General features: G+C 37.6%; 1 protein-coding gene across 13 annotated transcripts in view; it reads left to right on the forward strand.

The window, feature by feature from the left end:
* LOC109418311 (dual specificity calcium/calmodulin-dependent 3',5'-cyclic nucleotide phosphodiesterase 1) overlaps nucleotides 1–17,139 on the forward strand; it is a 760,467-nt gene that overhangs the window by 701,135 nt on the left and 42,193 nt on the right. For all 13 annotated transcript variants that reach the window (XM_029859413.2, XM_029859409.2, XM_029859414.2 and 10 more), the window contains one exon: nucleotides 16,656–16,905. In XM_029859413.2, coding sequence (XP_029715273.2) covers nucleotides 16,656–16,905 — 250 coding nt within the window. The remainder of the gene's footprint in view (nucleotides 1–16,655; nucleotides 16,906–17,139) is intronic.

Raw genomic sequence — 17,139 nt, forward strand, 5'->3', positions numbered from 1 at the left:
CAAACGAAATGACGTATTGGAAGTGAATTTATTTGTGAGAATGCAAGAAAGGCAAAAAACAATAAAACGAGACCAACAAAACAATTGAATTCATTTTAGGATATATTATTTTCACAAATGTTCGTCAAAATGTATTGTGTATGTGTGTGTGTTGTACGTGTAATCATGGCCATGAGTGACATACCTGCGCAGGTTTTGTTTCAACGGTGCTTTCTCCTGGCCAATCGTCGACGTCGAAGCTCTTCCATCCTTTCGCCGGATTAACGGTGCGGAGGGGGCGTCGGCGGTCCGGTACTCTGCCTGATCGTACGTTGGCCGCACGCAGGTAGGCCGGAAGAAAACCCAACTCTCCGTTTGACTGCCAGTAATTTGGCGGGCGAGGATGAGCGTCGTGGAGCACCAAAAAAATGGCTTGAAGCCCGAAATAAAAAGCGTCTTTTTGGACGCTGGGGTCCAAAGACGAGGCACATAATTCAAACAATATACACTAAACACGAATTCATTTACAATTACCTTTTTTACAACAAATCAACGCACAGGGAACAGAGTGTCTGCCCCTGGCGACTAAATCCAATATTTAGTTAACTAAGAAACGAAAAGCGAAGACAATTAACATTAAATTCACTTCAAACAACATTATTTTACTGCACTACATTATTACAGAACACTACACACCTTAGCAAACTAAAAACTGGCAGAAGATCGCCGGAGCTCACTTCTGTTCACCAGCCGACTCTAACTTAAAGTGATGGAGTCAAGTCAATTTCGCTAGTCAAGTAAATTTCTTGCTATTGAAGCAGTCGTCTATTCAATCTACAAACAATTATTTACAAGTGCGCCAAATTCAAATCGCACATGGCTGCAAAAACTATTTTGCGCCATCGAAAAAGTCCTATAAGATATGTAACATGAATCGTCATTAGCTTAGCCTAGACACAAACCTTACATGAAACGGATAATCTCTATCATAGGAAACGGTTCAAACTCAAAGACAAATTCAACGAATCTAATTTAAATGAGATTTTACTTAAAAAAGATAAAAACGTCAAAAGCTACAAATTAACTAAAATAGTAATAATTTAAAGAAACGAATTTTGAATTAGAAATCTTAAATATTGAAAAAAAAACATATTTATCCAAATTTATCGAACTGAATTCAAATTTTATTTTACTTAAAAAGATAAAAAAACGTCAAAACGTTACAATATGTACAACACAGTAACTCAGCATCAAGCCATATTGAGGACGCTTTGTTGACGTCTACATTCACAATAAATGTTAGTTGGGTATACATCCATCCGCCCATAGAAAAACGATATAGCGCAGCTCAGATTGTCTTGAAACTTGGTCGGTTTGTAGTTCATTGAAAATAATTAGACCCGTATTTTTTTCATTTCGTCATTATGGTGATCAATTTTCAAAAACTGAAAAAAAAATTTCAAAAAATCATAGGTCATAGTCATAAGTAATTTCTAAAAAAAAAAATCTATATGTACACCGTGTTCAATAAGTTCTCATACAAAATACAAATTTAGAAAATATCATTTTATTTCACATATGTGATACATATTTTCAAAGTGAATACATGTATTGAAAGGCCACATAATACTGATTAAATAAAGCATGCGGTTTAGAATAACTTTATTTTCTATTTGTTTTTATAAGCCTAGCATTACACTTCCGTTTTCTCCGGCACGCGTGAAAAATGTACGAAAAGTTTTTCATTCTACGGTAGTGAAATAGAGTCCATAAGGATACATTTTGAGTTTGTATCTCAAGTTATGTATCAAATGAATAAACTAAGGCCTAAACAATACAGTTTTAACGATAATATGGTATGAAATTAGCAAGTAAGCTCAACTTGGGCTGATTTTCATGAAAATAATCGTTATATCAAAGATAAACATCATAAAACCTTAATTTTGGACAAAATTTACCACAATAGAAATACAAGCATGTTTTAAAAGTGAGAATGATGTGAATCAACCAGATAAGATGCACACATTCTTCTTTAACACAACAAATCACATTAAAAGAGGTGAATGGACATTTTTGTTTAATTTATGTTTTATTTTGTACAAAATAAAACGGCTTTCTACTTTTACAGGATCTCATTTTTTTTTCTTCTGGACATAGTTGCTACTAGCAATGGGGAGGACAGGAACCTAATTTGTTTCAACTTAAAACATCTACTCGTTAAAATACGACGAAATGCCAACAAAATGGCGTGCGTGCCAGCTTAAATGGACTTACGACACATAAGCAATTAGCAGAGAAAGATAGAAGAGAAGAGAAGAGAAGGACAGTTCCAAAACATATGCTGTATTTGGTGTGTGTTACTTGGCCTTTCAATAAATAAATTTGCTTTGAAAATCCTAATTACAGATGCGAAATGTATCGAATTTGATTTTGTATGAGAACTTATTGGACACGGTGTACATTTAGGACGGTGATCTACTCCCAATCTACATCGGTTGGTTCTGTGTGCAATTTCGATTGTTCTGATCAATCATGTAGTAGAAAGTACAAATTGTACAGTTTATGCAGGCTTGAAACAGGCTTTTTTACCCTTTTTTTTTGGATTTCCAAAAAATATTGAAGTTGCAACGTTGTCTTCTTTAGAAGTAATACGTACTTTATGACAAAGTACGTATTACTTAGAATAGAAAATTCTTAAAAAAAAATACTAAAAATACAACAAATAAACTAGTTTTAAGAAATCGTTCACCAACGTTTGTTGGACAAGTTTTCTTGTAATGACATTCGTTAAAACTTTGCTGAAGACATAAACACGTAATATTAGCCAAAATACACTTGTTTATAACAATATTTCTTCTTTTGAATACTGGAAAAAGATATTTTTTATCTTTGCCCCAACCCGTAAGAAAAACACTCATAACTTTAGAACCAAAAGAGATAACGATCGTTTCAGCGCACGAAACGACGCGTTTTCAAATGCTCTACAAGTGTTTCTTGGGCGACTTTGATGAGAAATTGAAACTGAAATAGTTAAAGCCAGAAAACCTGTTTTTCTTGAATCACCCTAAGCTAATTCAGAAATATATCTCTAGATCGGTCAATTTTGAAGCTACATGAAAAGTGTCTTCAGCAAACTTGCTCAAAATTGATAGATCTCCAACTTTTCCGAAGAATGTATATAGTTATTCTTGCAAATAAAAAAGTTTGATTTCCAATTTCTATGAAAATATGGACCACCCTAATATTCATGTACATTGGAAAGAGGGCCTTATTATTAGCAACAACTTTGTAGAAGACCATATTTGTCTAAAAAATCATTTGAAGGCGCTGCATGCATCTTTCCTCGTAAATCCGGTTCGTGGACCATTGTGCAATGTTAAAGAGAGCTAATGAGAGAGAATACAAAAAATAACTTAAAAAGAAGTATAAACAAAAAAAACTTGGGATTTCTAAAAAAGTCGCTAATGGATACTATGGAGAAATCTTTATAAAAATTCCCGGATAATTCGCTAGATGAACTTATGAAACAATTCACAAATAAATCCCTAAAGCATAGCTTCCTCAAAAAATCCTTGGATGAATTGCTGAAAAAAAAACCTTGAGATATTCTTGGAGAAATTCCTAGAGAAATATATAGAGAAATCTTTAGATTAGTTCCTGGAGAACAAACAAATTCCTGGTGGAATTTCCGAAAGAACTCCTGGTGAAATTCTCGAAGAATTTATGGCTAAATCCTCACAGGAATCTCTGGTAAAATCCCTAGTGTAATCGCTGGTAAAAGCCCTAACCCTGGTGTAATTTTGAGTGCTGATGAGATTCATGGTGAATTCCTGTAGATCATAGCTTTCCAACCTTCATTTCGCGACCCCCCAACCGCTTGCATGCACGCTTCGATTGTTTTACAAAAATCGCGGTGACGAGAGACTGGGGGGTCGCGAGAGCCAAGGTTGGGAACCGTGGCTATAGATGAATACCTGGGTAAATTCCTTTAGAAATCCATGGTGGCATCCTTGGATAAAAACTTATAGAAAAACTGATGGATATATCCCATGGTAGAATTTTTGGGTGAATCAGCAGAGGGATCCCTGTTGGAATTTCTAGAATAAAATTTTGGAAGAATGCCTTGAAAGAATAAAAGTTGAATTGGGACCTATCCCAAAAGTTACAAAAAAGAAGAAGAATTCTGCAGCAATCTGGTACGAATTTGGTTCAAAATGTTGAATAGGGTTAGTCGCTAGAACAACAGAAATATTTCAGTTTACAATCATTGTTAAACCTTTTCAAATGAATTACGGTGTGTGTGTCAAAAACAAACTGAAAAAACAATAATCAATGGTGAGTGAAAAACAAATTGTCTTGATAACAAAAGGCTGATAGAATCAGGTCAAACTGCTGACAAAATTGTGGGTGGACAATATCCGGGGCTATCAAAATCGGGCTAATGTCCAGTTTTGAAAATTAATATAATACGAAAACTCTTTTTTTTAGTTCTTTTAGTGAATCACTTCTAGAAATTTGATCGTCATTGTGTCATTTTGGAATGAAACAACATACTTTTTTCAATCCAAGCATGACGGTTATGTTCGTTTCCATCCTAATAGGTCGTTTTCCCTCATAATTGATAGTTCCATAACATAGCCTCATCGTAACGTGTTCGTTCAGACCGTTTGTATGCGTTTTTATGACGCCACATTTCATAATCTTTGCCATTTATGGTGGATGGAAACAACTTGCGCGTGTATCATTGATGAGACAATCTGCTCGGCAGCCAACAACAGCGCGGCTGCTTCCGTAGCAAACCACCATACCGTCACCACAATGGAGGCGCTTGGTATTTCAATAACGTACCATTTACGAAGGTACGGTATTTATATTGCGAACAGCTTATGGACATCGCAGTAACGAACGACGACGTCATCGTTGTTGCCCCGGTGGTGCGGTGTGGTTAAACGGCAAAATGCCATCCGTTCCGTATAGCAAACGGGCCACTTTTGGGTCCAATCGAGTCGGATGTGATTCGCCGGCTATTTTTCCAACGAGACGCCTCGAACGGCCACCCGTAACGAACGACTACGCTAAATTGGATTCAAGGAGGATACCATGCTCTTCACAATATATTATGTGCTCTTTCAACCTCGGATGTCCTCGTAAGAATGTGCAACGGCCAACGGGGGACCAGTAAGGCTTATAAGTACATTGTGCTTGTCGTCCTTGGCAGTTGTCGGTCGGTCGGTCGGTACCGAGCTGAGCATATTTTTGTGTATTTTTATTGGCTAAAATCATTCTCGAAACGAGAAGATATGTGACAGTTTTCCTTCGCTTGGCTACGGGGTGCTAAATTCAACATTGGAGAAATAAGTAAACCAATTGTTTCGATTATTCTGTCAGATGCGGCGAGATGCTTGCAGTCAGTGGAACTGGAACTGGGTCTGAAAGTGCCACTGTTGTCTTCGAAAGTCGTTCTCACTGTTGGCCATTTATTTCGCCCCCAGCATGGTTTGCAGTAAATTGAAACAATAAACTAGTGCTAACAAAGGAGTAGCATTCTGAAAGGGTTTCGTTCGTTTGTGATAAACAAACGAAAGCCATACAAGTGTGTAAGGATTCTGAAGAATATGCAGAACGGAACATTGTCCGGGTGCAGTGGGTGAAAGAAGTCAGTGGTCAAGTTTATAAGCTTCAGAGTAGGAAAGTGCGCTTAGGGACTTCAATGTGTATCATCTATCGTGTGTGGGACAGGTCATGGCCGAAGGCAACCGAAATAGTAGTCGAATGCTAACACGTATGCATCCTTAGGCCAAACTTAATTTTGGCGTTACGAATAGAGTAAGGTCAAGAGAAAATCAGCAGATAGAATTAGAGCCTCACATCCGCAGCATCCTTTGTTCTACAGTTGTATACATTCGTTAAGCCATTCCGGAGTTTTCTGCTTTTTCACTATTTAAATAAATACAACTTACTGGTCGGAATTCTGCAAACGCATTTATTTTATGGATTTTTGAGTTTTATTCATCATTAGATGTAAAAAAGACCATGTTGTTGCCTTTTACCGGCTATACAAATCGTGTGGTATGTCTAAAAAGACGAGAAAACTCAAAATTCGAAGACACAGTGTAAACACAGACTGTGACAAATTAAGAGATGAATATTTTGAAAAATACCAATTGTTTTTGAGGTATAATTCGGTTTGACTTTCTATTCCGCAGAATTGTAACTTATGTTGTGGCTTAGTTGGTTGAGGCGCTAGACTAGCGATACGGAGTCATGGGTTCAAATCCTATTAAAACAAGCTTGTTTTATTTTATTTATTTATTTTTTTTCATTTAAATATCTATGCATATATTAATCAAATATTCACAACAATACAGATATGAATTGATAATGAATTGAAAATGAAGATTTGCATTATTTCGGGATATCTCATATTGTTAATTTCACAAGAGCCGTAATAAAATTACAAGCACTATTAGAGTTACACGATCAGGACGCACTATAGGATATCAGGCGGACAAAAATATGGACAAAAATCTGGTCAGATTGCGCTAAAAAATCATTTTAATCGGGTTTTTATCTGACATCCTGAGGACGTGACCCGCCCACCGTAGCCTCCCGATTTTCGTGGTGTGAACAATGGTTGATGGCATGAATGTGTTGTGTGGTTTTTGGTGATATTGGCGCTGGATGTCCAGGAGACACAAATGGAAGTCTTCAATTTCGTCTCGAAAGTACAGGAATTCGTATAATTTGGTGAGCTTGTTACTGCAGTTAGTACATTTCGTTTTTTAAACTGTAGTGTCTAAACGTTGACCCAACGTATTATCAACATCTTTATTCCCGTGCCACCTAGGCCTGAGAGGACGTAGAGGAGGCTTTCCACGAAGCAGCACGAAAAAAATCCATTTTTTTTTTTAATTTTGCATTTTTGATTTGCATAAAATTTTGCACAGCTGTTCTTATCAATATAAATAACTATTTTTTCATATTAAAATTTTTTATTGAGTCTCGACTAACTTTCAAATAGGGCCTATGAAAAAATGGAACACATGCAAATGAAAAATCATATCTCTGAAACTGCTTGTTTGATCGGAAAACTGTCTTCGGCAAAGTTGTAGATTAATAAATGGTGGCTCAAAAACTTAAGCCCTTTTCAAATATTAGTGTAGATAAATTTAAAAAAAACAACAAGTATGCAACGTTGCTTTAAAGTACATAGTCTTCATACCTACACAATTCCATTGAAATCTGAGAGGGTGCTGCCAACCCCAAAATCTAGTTTGCGGGAAATTCGTCATGCACTCCAAAAAAACATGCAACCAAAAATGTTCAAAGTGCCGTAACTTTTTTGTACATTTTTTTACCACTATAAAAATTTTATAGATGATAGCTAACAGAATGAACTTTATTCTCACAAAAAAACACGAAGGTAAAAAAATAACTTTTTGAGATATTCAATTTTTAGTAACAAAATTCAGTTTTTTCAGAAGAAAAACTAAATAAATTTTTCAATGTGTATTTTTCTGTGAGCCGCCATATATTATTCTACAACTTTGCTGAAGACACCTTTCCGATCAAACAAGCCGTTTCCGTGTTATAATTTTTTATTTGCTTGTGTTCCATTTTTTCATAGGCCCTATTTGAAAGTTAGTCGAGACAAAATATGAACTTTTGATATGAAAAAATGGTTTCTCACATGAAAAGGAATAGTATACAAAAATATCAAGTAAATTAAAAACATCGATTAAAATGGATTCGTGCTGGTCCGTGGAAAGCCTCAGAGGTCTCTATGCATTTCTCAGGTGTTCAACGAATATTCTTTCCCTATCCCTCAGCTGTCGCAAGGACGTGGCCAGGACAGCGCTCGTCAATCAGGATTGCGTCAATCACGTCTTAGATTCGGTGATTAGCCCCAAATGTCTGTGGTAACAGATGAGATGGTGGCAATCCCCTTAACAGCGGACTTACTTGATGCTAATGCTAATAAGTTGCAACTGATAAGCATCAGTTCTATCATTTCCTCGAAGCGTCTATCATGAACATTTTCTTCTGCAATGTTGTTCATCATGCCATGTTTGACATTTCTCTCGAAGACACCTGTACTCTAAAATATACACAAACAGCACAATGGGCCACTTTACTAGAAAGTACAGGAAATTAAATCTTGACGAAAAATAAATGAAAATAAATCAAATAAGAACTAACTCATTGGAAATCTAACTTGGGAACGTCCATAAATTACGTCACGCTTTGAGGGGGGAGGGGGGGTACAGCAAAGTGTGACAACCCATACAAATATTTTGGAGGTCCAATACAAAAAGTGTGACAGGGGTAGGGGGGGTAGAAAATGGTCATTTTTTGCGTGACGTAATTTATGGACGTTCCCCTTGATGTTTTTCCAAAGATATGTTGAAAATAACTAGAGAATCATCGCAACGAAGCAAACATAGTATAATAAAATAGATTTGATGCAATTCAGGCCAATATCTTCCAAGTTAATCTATATCAAGGGGAACTGCGGCCATAACGCCCATAAGAGGGAAAGTTGCGCCACCCTTGTTTTTTCAGTACTTTTTTCAACTGCAATCGTTAAAATAATGATAAAAATGCTTCTTTCCATTTTATTTTACATATTTTTTACTAAAAAAAAATGTACAAAAACTCCAAAATAAGATTTTTGTTACTTTTCATGTCAAATTTTTGCACTTTTTTACATCATTTAAAAGATTTTTTTTTCTCGCTATCCCCACAAACTGTTTTAAACACTCCCATTATTTGTGTACCTACCAAACGGCAAAAGTATCGAATTTGATCCTTATAACTTTCTACAAGGGTTCAAACTTCTGAGGCATGTATTGGGTAAAATGCCCACCCCTAGTAATTACATTCAAATAGCCATTTAGATCCGAAGTCTTGCATAAATTATGTAGAACACAAGTTGGAACAAAGCAAAAGCATATTTTTACTATAAATACGTACACTAATCACACAGCCGTGCGTCATTTTGCAGTAATTATTGATAAAACAGCTCACTATGCCGTTTAAATGGAATTGACCCATAATTACAAGTGATTCATAATTATTTAATGACTGTATAGCATTCACGAGCAATAACAGTTGACAATAAACCAGGCGCGCAAGTTTATGTACACAACTTGGCATCCTGGCGTTAGCTGTGGCTAGTGGCGCGATTTACCCCGCATTAAAACTGAAATTCTAAAAATCAAGCTTTTTTCAAATTTGAATTTTTCAGTAGTCAAACATAGAACTGGTTTATGTTCTCTTCCATTTGGAAGGAAACATGTTGGTGCTTCATGTCTGGGACCTTCACTTACATGAAACACCAAAAAAGTGTGTATTATGAAGTGTTTCGCGGTTAAAATTGGACTCTTCCTTAACGTGGGCGTCTTACCCCCAATTCCCCTAGATGTGTGGAAGCTGTTGTATTTCCACTTCAGTTTGTAACGTGCTGGGTCGTTGCATCATACTCTGGAGGCCGATATTGAAGAGTAGATATGAGAGTCCACCACCTTGCACTGCCGAGACCCAAATGCACTGGATTGTTCAACCAAAACCCTTACGGAGTTCTTCACAGAACAGATCGATGAACATATGATACATTGGGACCTTCTGGTACTCACGGCATTTTTGGAGAATTTGCCATACGCTAACGATCTGGACGATTATGGACCTGCCATCGATGAAGCCGGCCGGATAATCTCCGATGGAATGGGTTTGTTGTCACCTTCAAGCACCAATCAGGGTATACGTGGTGAGTTTTAAATTGTTTGAAAACGCTGTAACTACAGTGTATCAAACAATTGTCCGTACAGCAAATTTTTTGTCAAAATAATTTTTCATTCAAATGGTTATAACTTTTTATGCGTCAATCAAAAACGCTGAAATTTTGACCAATCATGACCCAAATATTAAAGCTCCATTGGTAAAATTTTGAGCGAGATCCAATAAGTTTTCTGAAAGTTTTAGAACTTTTAGTAAAACTCAAAAGATTTTTGAACACCTTTTTAAAACATTATATCTCAATATGTACTCGATGAAATTTTTTCAATTTTTTATGTGTTACATCTTATACCTAAGGCTTTCACATGCAGCTATGTTTGAGGTTTTATATTCACTACAAAAAATATGAAAAATGTGCTTATGTAGCTGACGATGTTAAAAAAATTACTATATTTTGCACATATAATCTGCCAAACGTTTTCCACCAATAAAAGTGCATTGACTGAACGAAAAATCCATAGGACCTACTCTTCATATGTAGTTTAGTAGGTCCTGTATAACAATATTACATTAAGAGAGTTTAAAAAAGTTGAAAACACTTGGCACTTTTATTGATTAAAATATGATAAATTTCCAAATGACACTCTGAACATATACAGATTTTTCATATGTTTTGTAGTGAATATAAAACCTCAAACGAAGCTGCATATGAAAGCCTTAGGTATAAGCTGTAACACAAAAAAAAATGAAAAAGTTTCATCAAGTACATATTGAGATATAATGTTATGAAAATGTGTTCAAAAATCTTATAAGTTTTTCTGAAAGTTCTATAACTTTCAGAAAACTTATTCGATCTCGCTCAAAATTTTACCAATAGAACTTCAATATATGGGTTATAATTGGTCAAAATTTCAGCGTTTTTGATTGACGTATAAAAAAGTTATAAACATTTAAATGAAAAATTATTTTCACCAAAAAATTACTGTACGGACAATTGTTTGATACACTGTAAGTGCAATTACGTCCAAAATTGGATTCATCACCAGAAATTACGCGCGTTGTTATCACATTTTTTAAAGCTACCAGGGATGTACCAGAGATGGGAAATAGTGAACTTTGAAGTTAAGCAGACGCAGACGCATACGCAAACCAAACCTACTCGTGAACAACTGGAACCACTTCTTTGCACGTGTCTTACTCACGGAGCCATGGTGTTTTGATTTGTTGGTTTTCCACTTGCGAGTTGCTTCAAGATGACAACATTTTCATCTCTGTTCACTACCATGCACAATTCGAAGTGACCAAGCAGTGACTGTGTTTGTTCCAAGCCAAGTGAAAATATTCTTTCGACTTTCATTGCCTATTGAGTTTTGCCTAGAAATTTAGGGCTTTACGGGGCATCATCAGAATCATCAATCATCGCTTTCAAACATTGAAGATGCAAATCTCGAGTTTTATTGCACGAAATGGGCTGAAAAATTGATCGTTTGTATACTTACAAGCAAGGATGGGAAAAAATCATTAATTTATTGCGTATCCTTCACTCACATCCACGCACAATCTGATGCGAGTGTGCTTCTCCCCCAGCCAAGCAGAATCTTTCCACTTTCATTGTCCATTCTTTCTAATCGCCGAGCACCGGGCGACGCAAGCAACGGCGGCCGAATGAATCGCTACCGAATCTGAGTGCCGAAGGCGAACGAACCAATATTGAACGAATGTTTGCGTTCTGAGTCGGGTGCGAGAGCATTAGTTTTGGAACGTTCATTCAGCGTTCAGTGGAAGCATTCAGTACTGGGAATTGAATCAGTGAGTGCATTTTGATTCAATCAGCTGAATGCCACTCGGTAGTTGAGAGAGCGAACGTTCTTTTCGTATACACCGATGCAAGCTGATTCAATTCGCTCTCTATTTGTTTCTCTCCTGATTCGTTTCGTTGGCGTCGGTGGCGAGCCGTTCGTGCTGCGTTCGTTCTTAGTGCGCCGTGCTCTCACTCAGTATTGGGTTGTTGGCGTTCTTTTTGCTAGTTTGCATCGCCGGCATTCGGGTGAGCGAATGAGTTTTCCCATGCTTGCTTACAAGTGATGATCGATTGCCTAAGTTTTCAATTAGATCAGTCCACTGGAACGAGAGATTTGCATAGTCAAAGTTTCAAAAGTAATGATGATGAAAGCAACGGAAGATAGAAAAACCTCTACCTTGAGAGTGACAATGAGAACAAAAAAAATCAGTGAGAGCGAAGAGGACGGGAAAAACGATAATGAACCGAACGCTTATTCGTGATGTCATCGTGAAAACTGATGAACTCAATTCACTCGGCCCGAGAAATTTTACACTAAAGCGCTTCTCATTGCCTGCTCTAGTGTAAAAATGCTCGCAACGAGTGAATACAGGTCATCAATGGGTAAGTTCATAGGCTAGAGGAATTGGATGAATGTGGATGAATCGACCGAAGAGAAAAAGTAGATCATACAAAAAAATGCATAAGTGGCAGATGCTTCATACTCATTCACGCTAGATGAACCAGTTCCACTTGCCTATTCTGTTTATTCGCCTGACTGAACTGAATGAATTACTACCACAATGTGTGTACTAAAGATTAATCAAGCAAATATAAACGCGTGTTTACATTCTGAATGGCCCGATGTACGACTTCACTCGTTTGGTCTTTGAGCGGTGCCATGCTAGCTGGCCATGGAAATGAGTTCATTTTTAGTAAACACGGCATTGCTATAACGTCAAACCAATGAGTTCGCGCACATGTCCATGGACTAATCCACCGATGAACCGAATTCACTCGATCCGAGAATGTTGACACTAGAGCGGAGCCGTTTGCTGCGAATTGAAATAATGAATGCTTGAACGAATGAATTCTTATTCATTCAGCTCAATGGCATTCGGTATTTGAGGCTGCTGTGATGTGAGTTTTCTCATGCTTGGTAGCACTAATGAGGCTCGAAAAACTAAGAGGAGAAACGGCAAAATTTAGAACAGCAGGTATATGCTGCCATTCCCATAACATTCGCCGCAACGCTGCGGACTTTGACGACGTCTACGTCTTGAAAACGTTATACAGTTGTCTTGTGCGAAGCATATTAGAATACGTCGTTCCAGTCTGGGCTCCGTACCAAGAACTTCATATGGCGCGGATCGAAAGATTTCAGCGTAGTTTTGTTCGTTTTGCGTTGAGGAGGCTGCCATGGAATGATCCGCACAGATTGCCACCATACGACCACCGCCGCCAGCTAATTAGATTAGAATCTCTACGCCAGCGTCGTGAGTATCATTAAAGAATGTTTGCTTTCGACATAGTGAGTGGACATCTAGACTGTGCACCGCTCCTGCAATGCGTCAATTTTTATGTTCCTGTTCGCCGTCTCCGCCAGCGTCAACTGTTCCACGCTACTAGGCACACGACAGTATTTGGCCATAATCATCCCCTGGAAAGATGCCTCGCCCTCGTCAACGATTTGCCTTGGTTTGATTTTAATATTAGTAGAACACAATTCAAAACGTGTATTAGAAATATAAGTTAATTTTGTTTTTCTGTTTTATCAGTCTGTACGGCAGTTTTGCCGAAGACGTAGAAATAAATAAATAAATAAATTGGCAAGGTGACTTCACAAATGAACGTTCGGTTCATTTTTGTTCGTTAGTTCTTCTAGGCCAAGGGAAGTGGTTCATCTAGGATGAACTAAACGTCAAATCCACTTTTTCTTTTCATAGAACTTCTATGAAAAGTAATAGTGGTTTAGACATTCTCACAAGAATGTTGACGTTTTCCGGTGGTTTGATTTGATTCCTATTCGTTGCAGTTCTTTCCTCTCGCAGGGAGAGTTCCAATGGAGAAGGATACATGTCAAACCGACAAAGATTCGTTAGTTTGGTATACTTAAGACACTTTGGGTAGCACTAGTTTCCCCATGCTTAGTAGGGTAGTGGTTCCCTTATCAAGCTTGTGGTTCACATTTTCCTAAATTGTACCGCAGATAAAAAAAAAAATTGTACCGCAGATTGGTCGATGGAAAACTATTTATTTTTATGGCTCCTGTGTTCCCTCGCAGTCTCGTTATTCCAAAAAATCGAGATATAAAGCTAGTATTCCAACTACAAATACTGTAAGTAAGGAAAATCGGTTTAAAACCTGTATCCGCAATAATCGGGACACAGAACTACTGGTGTAACTCTGCAATAGATACATCAAATATTGCTCTAATTTGGCATAATAACGTCTTAAGATGTGTTAATTTCACACATAAAATTTTATGTGAATCGGTGCAATACTTTTTGTTGTAGTAATGAAAGAGTAGAATGTGTGCCATTGAATTTTGTACAGCCCCTTGTTTTGCTTGCCAGTGCTGTAACTTTTGAATTTGGCAAAAGAAATGGCTAAAATTTTGAACACAAACCTCTCAATCTACATTTGTTGCATAGGCAAAATTTAAAAAAAATCGATGCACTATCAACATTTTATAGTCGAAACATGTATTGGAACTGAACGTGATTTTAACCCCTCAGACAGCAATTAGTAAGCACTCTTTATTGTTTCGATTGTATTATTGAAAGTACTATACCAATAATCATCAAATTTTGCAGACATAATATACACATAATCAACTACCATCTTTGAAAATTTCATGAAAATTGGCAGAGAAATTCAAAAGTTGTGAATAGGAAAACATCGTACATGGAAAAAACGAAAAATTTGCACTAACACTCATCCCTATCAACGCCAGTAGCTTTCAAACCAATCGATGAAAGTTGATGAAAATTTGCAGGAAGGTGTCTCTATAAGTATTATAACTGCTAACGAAATTTCATAATTATCATCAAAGAACTTTGAACTGTAGCGTAAAAGAACCATCTACTATGCGAATGAAAATTGGCCATGATTGTACAAAATGCTTAAAACCACGTCTGTTTGTTTTTCATCCACATTTAAAAGTAATGCATCGATTTTTATGAAATTTGGCACGAATAATAAACATACACCAAAGAGTTCTCAGTCAATTATTTGGCCAATTTTACCGATTCATTACAGAGCTACAGCCGTACTTCTGTGTCCCGATTATTGTGGATACAGGCTTTATTATGTAACGATGGGTTAAAACGACCTCTCTACCTCAGTTCAAAACCTTCCAAACACTTTGAGTGGCACGAGGATGATAATAGGAGCACTCTGCTGAGCAGTAGTAACCGTGTTTCTATTTTTCCAATATTTTTCAAACATTATTACTCAGCTTCAACAACGATATTTGATTCACGGTTTTCAATTGTAGGAAAACATTTATGGAGATTTCATATGTCAGAGATTGTTGCATATTTTATGACTAGTTTTAATCAAATTATCCCTTAGTGTTTCCCTGATTTTGCCTACCTAAAATATTCCATACCATCGCGCGGTTTCCGGTACTACATAGATAAAACGCAATCTTTTTTTACCGCTATGGTACGTGCAACTCTTATCTTCGACACCAAGTTAGAAGTTTGGCAAAGCTATTGCCCAGCATACCGGCGTGATTTTATTGAGCAAAAGTTTTATTTTATTGCCGGAATGCTAAATGGTAAAGTAACAAAAACTTTATCCAATGGGAAGCATATGTTAGCGTAGTAGGTGACACCATGTACAAATCGCTAGTAGTAAATAATTACGCACGCGACACATCCCCTATGAAAGACACCCAAAGTGGTACCCAGTACCAACACTAAAACAAACATCAAACAACTATAAACTCTATTGAACTTCTTACAAGGGGATGGTGTGGCCGGAGATGAACTTAGTGGCAAAATCCACACAATTAGTTCGAAGTACATTTCCTCGGCGGTTAGCCAGATGCAGCAATATTTGAGTTTTGATGACAAAAAGTTTCAATAGAAGGGGGATGGTTGAACTGCAAGTTCGTCGTTATCAACAGATGCAGAATAAAGCGTGCGACTTCAAAGAGTTTACTCATCAGCACAAGATTGTTACAATATTAATTTGTTTAATATATTGCTGAATCGAAATTGGTTCAACATCACTGTATTATTTCAGTTATCCGTACACTTCTGTCCAAAATTCATTTAGGTATGATTCTATAGCCTTTCAGTATACCTTATTGTACAAAAGCGTCAAAACATGTATCCTGGATACCAGATACAGCCCCAAAGCGGCTATCAAGCTATACGATAAGTACCATCACAAACTGTAGAAGAGAGCAAACGTAGAGCTTGTAATTTGTAGAACGAAAAAACACCGATGCTTTTGTAGAGTACGAATCAAACAAATTGCACTTTGGCACGCTAGGCAATACCCCCTACTTTGTCACATTTATCTATTCTTTTTATTGCTCGTTACCATCGCTATGTTTTAAACCACTCTATCACCTTCCTCTGACTTCCCAACCTTACTCCGATAAACACTCTTCCACTCACTTCTTTTACGATATCACTTAGTGAATTAACCGCAAACGATAAATAAAAACGCTTTTCCTTAGATTAAGTGCTACTGCAACTTCTTCCGTGCTAGCACCCAGTCAATCTAATTCAACTGACTGTGCCACAACTAAAACTTTGTCCATTCGTGGACGAACTAACACAAACGCGCAATGTTACTGACCTCTGCGTTCTGCGAGTAGCGAGTAGTTTGAATGCAAGTTTTATTTCAATCCTGGAAAATCTCAAATTAAAACAACACAAGAAGTTATCAACCTCACTCTAACTTTTGTTTTGTACCTCCAAGTTATTACCACAACCGTTACAATTAATTTTAGTTTGAATCCTTATTCCTGCATCCTTTCGTAGCCGCCCCTCGCCGAGCCGCCCACGTTTACTAATTGAAACTTTTCTTCCATCTCTCTTCTCTTTTCCCTCCATCTCTTCGATGGTTTACGTACGGCGGTTATCCATCGCTACCCTGGGGCCACAACCCATCATCATCACCGCCGCCAACCAACCGACAGGCGCCTAGCTGACGAGGACGATGAACTATCGGAGGTGCAACCGGATGCCGTACCGCCGGAGGTGCGGGAGTGGTTGGCGTCGACATTCACCCGCCAGCTCGCAACCACCCGGAAACGGTCGGACGAGAAGCCCAAGTTCCGCTCGGTGGCGCACGCCATCCGGGCGGGAATCTTCGTCGATCGGATCTACCGGCGCATCTCCAGCACGGCGCTCATGCAGTTTCCGCCCGAGGTGGTCAAGGTGTTGAAGGTAAGTTGAACGCATTGCGTTTCCAAATTCGTAGATAATGCATTGGGAGTCCTTTATAATGGTTTTCAATCATGTATTTTTTCGGGTAGGAAATCCTCTGAGCTCCCCTGGTCAATTTGGGCATAGAGTAGAGTATAGTGGGGCAAAAGTTCGAGTGGGGCAAGAGTTTCTTTTGAAGTTTTTGAGCTCAATTCAAATTATTTCTTTCGGGTGTCAAGGTTGTTCGAAGCCTTT

The sequence above is a fragment of the Aedes albopictus genome, chromosome 2 (genome assembly GCF_035046485.1).
Source record: "Aedes albopictus strain Foshan chromosome 2, AalbF5, whole genome shotgun sequence".
NCBI classification, from domain to species: Eukaryota; Metazoa; Arthropoda; class Insecta; order Diptera; family Culicidae; genus Aedes; species Aedes albopictus.